Source organism: Cyprinodon tularosa, unplaced genomic scaffold (genome assembly GCF_016077235.1).
Source record: "Cyprinodon tularosa strain WSP-4 unplaced genomic scaffold, ASM1607723v1 ctg1704, whole genome shotgun sequence".
NCBI classification, from domain to species: domain Eukaryota; kingdom Metazoa; phylum Chordata; class Actinopteri; order Cyprinodontiformes; family Cyprinodontidae; genus Cyprinodon; species Cyprinodon tularosa.
Genome location: NW_024038536.1, coordinates 22,199 through 29,862, shown reverse-complemented (window position 1 = coordinate 29,862; position 7,664 = coordinate 22,199). Strand labels below are relative to the sequence as shown.

Sequence of the window (7,664 nt, the reverse complement as noted above, 5' to 3'; positions counted from 1 at the left end):
CTTCACAATATAAAAAGAAAAAAATAAGGGCGCTGGACCAGAATAAAAAATCCTGTATGATAGTTACCTAGACATTGCTTTGTAGTTTCCATCTTTGCACTTCTGCCATGTAATACATTTTAGAAATCAGAACATTCAAAATGTTTAAATTAAAATATCTGAGAATAGGAATAAATCTGCGTAGTAAGAGTAAACTCTGGGCAACTACTACATGATCTTTGCACTGAAAAAAGAAAAAAATAAGTTAAAAAAAATCCTAAATTAAGTGTATTTAACCCTTAACTGGAGTAGGTGAGATGATTTGCCAATATAATGAGTATTTTTACTATTGACTACTATTGATATCACTAAAAAGTATATTTAGATAAAATGCACTTGAAATTATACAATGCAATTGTGTTTTCTTATTTTAAATGTAAGTTGTCTCGTTCCATTGGCAAAATGTCTCTTTCACCTTCTAAATTCAAGAACAAATGTGCTTATTTTAAGAAAAAATAACTCTAATTTTTTAATTTTTTCCAGTGTGAAAACCAGGAAAGTTTTTTTCTCAGGAAGTGCAACAGTGATGCCTCTGTAATCACTCTCTGTTTTATTTCATACAGAAGGAAACAACTAAAACCATCAGGACAGACTTGGTAAGGTTTATTTTTATCACTTGCTCTATTGGTTGTTGTATACCTACATGTGATGCTATTCAGGCTCTTTTAGTTTGAACTAAATTCTCTTTTCTCTGATTTCCCAAAGTTGGTCAAAATACAGAGGAACTTTTTCTACTAACACTTTACAGTGTAAAGTTATTAAAAATATGACAAGGTGTAAGCATTAAACATTTACATATTTTCACTAGCATCAATAGCTGTGGTATGGTACTGCTTTAAAGCATCTTTTAGGTGTTATTACTTCTTTATATATCATGTTCTCTAAATGTCATGTTGTGCTTGTCTGTATCATGTGACAACATGATACAGACAAGTACGTTCTCAATTTTCATTGCAACATTGCTCAGTTGCGGTTGCCAACTTATTGTTATGCTACCAGAAAAGCAGCTGCGTTGAGTAATTCTTGCGCTGACAGTGATGCATCATAAGGTCTGCTGCACTGTGATTGGTCCAGCCAGACCTTACCAGAATAACATTCTGTGAAATTCAGTCGGCTTTGATAGAGTATTAAATAGCAGTATATCGCTCTTCACATATTCTCTACCCTATTATAAAGCTTTTACCACTGCAGTGTTTTTGAGAGCAGAGAGGCTGCATGTAGCCTAACCAATGAGAAGACAGACTGACGCCAATGTTAAGTTCAATTGCACTAGGAAATTAGAAGTTTTCATGAGAATTGTCCCCGACAGCTGGCTGGTTTTTCACCACTACCAGCTGGGCCTCCATCAACACCAGTGGGCCTCCACCACCACTAGTTGGACCTCCATTACTGCTAGCCAGGACTCCACCACAGCTATGCAGGTCCCCACTACGACCACTTGGGCCTCCACCACAGCCAACTGGACGTGAAGCAGAACAAGGATTTAGGAAAGTACTGTACTAACAGAACAGATCAGGACAGAGATCCAATGCATCTACACAATCAGGGATTAAATTTGAGCCTCAGAAGATTTTCCCCACAGCGAAACATGCAAAAATCTGGTGGGACAAAAAATAGTAAGCCAAAGGTCGTTATCGGTGCCCATTAAGGGTTAGGGTTGGAAGCCCATTACCAAAGCTGGATTAAGTGAAATTCTTGTGAACAGATTCTAATTTACATGTTTTAGGCTTGAGCGAAACATTGCTTAATATTAACATCACTACGAGCTTAATTTATATGGTGGGTTATAAATGTTACGGAAATGATAGAAAAGCAGGTAATGGAGGACGAGTGGCGAGGTATTTAAGGGATTTTATGATGTCAATGGAAGTCGCTCTCAAAGATGAATTTGTTGGGAGCTGCAGAAGTACCACCTTTCTCCAGCAGAGTCCGCCGTGGATCCTCCTGAGTTGAGCCTCCTGCACAGCTGGAGCTCATTCCATCATCAGAGGATCCACAGTACTTAAGCTGTCTTCAGACCTTGCCTCAATGCCGCAGTGTTGATCCAGTTGGTTAGCACCTAAGCCTAGTATCTCTGTAAACCTTTGTTGACTTTTGAAGACTGGCAAAGACAGAGGCAAAGGTTAGAATCCAGACTGGATTCTAACCTTTGCCTCTGTCTTCCAGGAAACCTGTTTTTCTCCTGTGAAGCTCTGGAAGAGCTTAACCTGCCGAGCCTGCCCTCTGAGCCACACCTGAAGCCTCTCTCTTAACTTCCATGCAGCTCTGGACCAAGAGCTGGAAACTCAAAGCCAAGGTCTACTCATTCTTAAGAAGTAAGACGCTGAAGCAGCTTACGGACTCTGCTGATCAAATCCTCTCCAGATCCAACAGCCTCCCTCTCAAGGCTTAAACCAAGAACCCTCAAGGTACAAATCAGAAACTGTCAAAAATCAAACTCCTATGCGCAACGCTAACTGAACTGTTTCTCACGCAGACTCCGGTGAACCAGTTTCCCAGGCCTGAACCAGTCATAATCTCTGTGCTTGTGTCAATAAACTCTGTTAAACCTTTTACTCCAGTTTCCGTCTCAGTGGTGATCTGCATAATTGGGTCACACCAGTGAACCCATCATGACAGAATTTAATTTTGACTAAATTTGTGTTGAAATTTCATTGTCATTAAACATGCATTCTAAAGTAGTTGTTTAATGTAATCCTCCTTCCTGTAGCAATATATTTTATGGTTAATTATGTAAACTTATTAAGTTGTTGGGCCATAAGTCTTAAGCAATCATACTGGGGGATTTCAATATAGATCGGTTCAATTCTGGTAAAAGAAAAAACGAAAAGCTTTATTGTCTAAGTTTGACTTTATTCAAGTTATTAAAGCACAGATCATTTTTTCCCCAGTAAAGATGATTGTATCATGAAATCATATAATTTGCTAACTGGCTTGTCTGACCTCAATATGCAATTATCTTGTTGCATTTCTGTGCAACAAGATCATATCTTGTTGCACAGAAAGGATCCAAAAAGCATCTGTTGAACATCACCAAAAGAAGCTCAAATATATGGACAATCATGCATTTCATGCATGATCATGCATTTAACATGATTTTTTTTCAATATTGATAATGGTATTAAATGCACTGGGCTGGAATACAATACAAAGCAATAATGAGGTACACAGCTACTGCAAGGAAATAATGAATATGCTCGAAAAGATCCTTTCCAAATTTCTTAAAAGGCAAAATACTGTTACAAAGAGCTTACGCAAACACAACTATCTATTCTACCTAGTTCATCCAAGAAGAGCACTTATTAAGCATCAGATGGAAAGGAGGAGGGAAAGATGATGTTAGTCTTTTGGTTCGGTGGAGTGAAGGTCCCATCTCTGTCATACACAGGCGAGAGCGTATCGGGAGATGGAGACCAACAAGACCTCCCTCATCCTTGGCCCTATCTCAAAGAATTTTTCAAAATAGTCAAAAAACTGAGCTTTCAATTCATATAGTGTTATCTGACTGTTTATTTTAAAGGTTACTTTATACCTTTAGTAAAGAGGTCAAGTTTATACTTGGACTTTTACCAGAGTGTTTTTAAACTGCAGTATCTATACTTCTACTTAAGAAACAAATGTGTGTACAGTTGACACCACTGGCATCACCAAAATTAGTGCTTTGGGGCTCCTGGAAATTTCCCCCTTGCTGAAGTGATATAGGTGATGTAGCTAGTGGTCAGTCAGGCAGTGAGGTAGACATTATGGCGGCGACAACAATTGAACTTGAAGAGCAGCTTTCACACATTTCAGTGAGATCTTTACTGAGTTACCCAGAAGCACGATGGTGGAAAAAATCCATGTAAAGGAGCTGGGACCTTTACATTTAACGCAGCGAACCGAGCAAAAAACTAAATCCTAGAACCGGAATTTTAGCAGGAGTTGGTTCCAGCGTAAGTCGTGGCTGGCAGCCTGTGGGACACCTAATGCTCCTTTTTGTTTTCCCGGCATTCTTTTAAAAAGTGAGGAGAGTGATTTGACATGGACACAGTCTGGATAGACAGACTTCAAACACCTCTCTGACAGCCAGGACTGATTTAAAACACTTTGAAGAAAAGGCAAAGACGAATGAACAATCTGGGATCACATGGAAAATAACAGAATATAGTGTAATTTTTCTAGATGTTTGTTAATTTGCAACCAAAAAAAAAAACTCTTAAATACATTCTCAGAAAATAAATAGTTTTTGATATATTAAAAAATATAAAGCTGACAAATACCTTCTCAATTATTAAACATATTGTATTTTTAGGTTGGTGACTTCACAGCCTCAGAAGGGCAAAATTTATGGACAATAAGTGAACCTGGACATGAAATTATGTTTTGTTTTTATAAAGTTTTTTTTAAAATGTTTTTTGTTGTTGGCATACATATAAATATAGTGGTGTGACAACTTAGTGTATGTTTGATTGGTTTTTGGTAAACGTCTATTTTGAATTTATAGCCCCCCCCCTGGAGAAAACTCCACTAGCCGTCACTGGTGCTTTTTAAAACATAAACTCAATACTTATATTTGTAATAATTCAGAGGTCACACATGAGATCATTATCTGTTGATTTTGCATATTGTGCCTTTTATTGTGTGTTTTATTGTATATTTTGTTTTATTGTAAAGAACCATCTAGATATTCACATCGAGAATTAGCATTTGCTAAAATGTAATTTGCAATATAAGCTTATGAAACACACTTGTCATTATTGAAATAAATCTAAATTAAATAAATTAGATTAAATAAAACTCAGATTGTTTTTGGCATTTCCAGCAGGGTACCCTCTGGGGTGGCGAGGAGTTTGTTAAGGCTAGCAATTGCCCACCATATTTACCGTCTGACTCCTCCATTGCGGCCAGCAAATGCAGCAGTCTTATTTTCCCTGATGCGTGAAATTAGACAGACATGCATTAAAACATGCTAAATGTGGGACATCTAGTCACCCAAATATGGGTGCATGACTGATGAGTAAAGCTGCGAATGTGAGGCAGGAAACGGAAATGTGAGCATGCTTAGTGTGAGGGATTGCTGAAGAGTCAATGAGTCGATACAATCAGCTGGTTTTCCTTAGATAGAAAATGTTGAATCAATCTTACTGGATGATCTTAAATATGATCTTTAATATGTAAATTAAATCCATTTTAATTGAAAAGGACATGTTTCTATGTAACAGACTATGAAGTTAAATGGCAGCCCTCATAAAATGACTTTGTGAGTATGAAAGGACACCTATATGCTGTATTGCGGCTTTCAACCGGATCTTTTTGGATGCTGAGAGTTGGGTCGGGTCCTCGTTGGTTGCCCTATTTGTGACTTAGTATTTGATTTGATACGCTGACATCCAGAATGCTTTTTGTTTGGTTTATTAGCACCAGCATAAGTTATGGCTGCACAGCAGGGATGAATATAGCAAACGGTTTGAGATCAGTTGATTAAGATGTGGAAAGTGAATGAATACTGAAAAACAGAATGAAACGAAGCGTAGTGAATTGAAACAGTCAAGCTGAATGATGGCAGCCCCACCCTGACTCTCATCAATGAGACAGGTGAATGCACACCTATACACTTACTTCTGTGGTCCACACACCCACCTCATTTGAAGTCTCCACCTCCACAACACGCATTCATAACCACGCTCACCATGCACCACATTTCCATTTATGTCTTCTACATGTGGTCTGAGATCCCTCTCATTACATAATTGTGTTTTTTTAACCCCTAATGTGTCCAACAGACCTAATTATGGATTTTTTTTATTATTATGGTTTGCACAGAACTCTCTTTACTGAATGAAGAAAGGAAATAGTGTGATTGGCTTTAAGGAGGGAAGAGACAGAGGACACTAAGATTAAAGAGAAAACCCTGATCCTGACCAGGTTAGTTCCAGGGACAATGTCACTACGGTAACAGAAACAGAGGCTGAGGAAACTTACTAACAAGAAACACTTGGAGTTTCAATAATTTTATGCTCAACAAACTTCAGGATTTCATCAAACTTGCTTCCTAAAACAGACCTCTGAGCTGGACCCTGGGCTATGAGAGTTTTTAAGGAATAATAACTTGATCCAGATTCCTATAAACTAGAGCCTTTCTGTCTAAAGCATGATAGCTATTGTCTCTCTGAATCAGACCAGAACTTCCAAAATACTTTTTTTCTAATATCTATGACAATATGTGTTTGAAATTGTCATCTCACTCTAATTAGGGAGGGGGACAGATTCAAGAAAGGAATGAGCAACATGGAAATAAATATACTGATAATGAAAAATTACTCTGTTTGTGTGGAGCCTCCATCATCCCTCCTTTATGATCCAAACCTTCTCATCAGAAAGAGTTCAATGATGCAGCAAACACTCTGATGTCTGCTTTATTCTCAGCTGCACAAACAATCAGACTGAATCCTAACAAACCATAGAGGAGGAACAGTGTGTGAGGCCCTCTAGTGGATGCTGTGGAGTATTGCAGGTTCTTGTACAGAGTTCTGGTGTTTCCTGTCACTGTGGGCCTCACAGCACAGTAATACACAGCAGAGTCAGTCACTGCAGCAGAGGGGATCAGCAGGCTTAGATCAGTTCCCTTCACCTGGATCTTCAGTCCAGGGATTCGCTCATTTTGTATTTTTCCTGATCCTAAATGATAGATCAGAAACTCTGGAGGTTTTCCTGGATACTGTCGATACCAATAAAACTCATCACTTGCCCTTGGTTCGTTAGAGAATCTGTAGGCCAGAGTAACAGAGCTGCCCTCTATGGGGAAGGTTTCATCAGCCAGTGGAGTGAGATCTTGAGAACAGACACCTAAAGGAGGAGAAATTAGTTACTGACTTAGTTCTAAAACTATCCTGTGAATTACATGCATACAAATTAAAAGAAAATAGGGTTTGTGACTTGAAATAATTTTCTGACCTGTTAGAAGTGAGGCAATGAGCAGAAAAAGCCTGAAATGTTCCATGAGAGCAGAGTTACTGATTGTGTGTTGAACTGTGTTGAATGTGGAAGTTAGTGTCTCTTATAGTTCAGAAAGAGCTCAGCTCCTCCCTGAATAGCCCTGCCTCCTCCTCCTCTTCTTCTTCTCTGGAAAATCAAAAATGAAAACAAAAAAACTATATTTCAGTTAACATTAACTATAAATAAAAAAACATAATTAATTAAATGGATATACTCTGAAAATGTAGGTAATATATATTTTAACTGAATCCCTGTCAAAGGAGAAACTATCGCTCCCTGATGGTCTGTCCATTCACAATCTGGGACTTTGATCCCCAAAGTAAATACTGGCTTTACTTTTATTCGAACAGAGTGCTTTAAACCAAAGACTGTAGAATTATAAGTTGATTTTTTTTTCATATGTTTCTCAAATTACTAAAGTATTTTCTATAATCACATAAAAACACACATAGCCAAAGCCAACGTTTCACAACTCATTTGAAAGCTTTAATCCAACCGTTCTAAATAAATACCTACAATGTTACACAACTTCAATAAATCAAATAGTCCAGACCTTATTTTCATCATAAATAAGAAGGTCAAAACAACAATATACTAAAACTAGTCCTTAACAAACGGATAACCTCATTAAGATAAGAAAATGCTGAACA

General features: G+C 37.8%; 1 gene segment (V, D, J or C); it reads right to left on the bottom strand.

Annotated features, from left to right (window-relative positions):
- Nucleotides 1-6,360: 6,360 nt before the first annotated feature.
- Nucleotides 6,361-7,106, bottom strand: LOC119781083. The segment is given in 2 exon segments: nucleotides 6,361-6,864; nucleotides 6,973-7,106. Coding segments are annotated over 2 exon segments (519 nt in total).
- Between the last annotated feature and the right edge of the window lie 558 nt (nucleotides 7,107-7,664).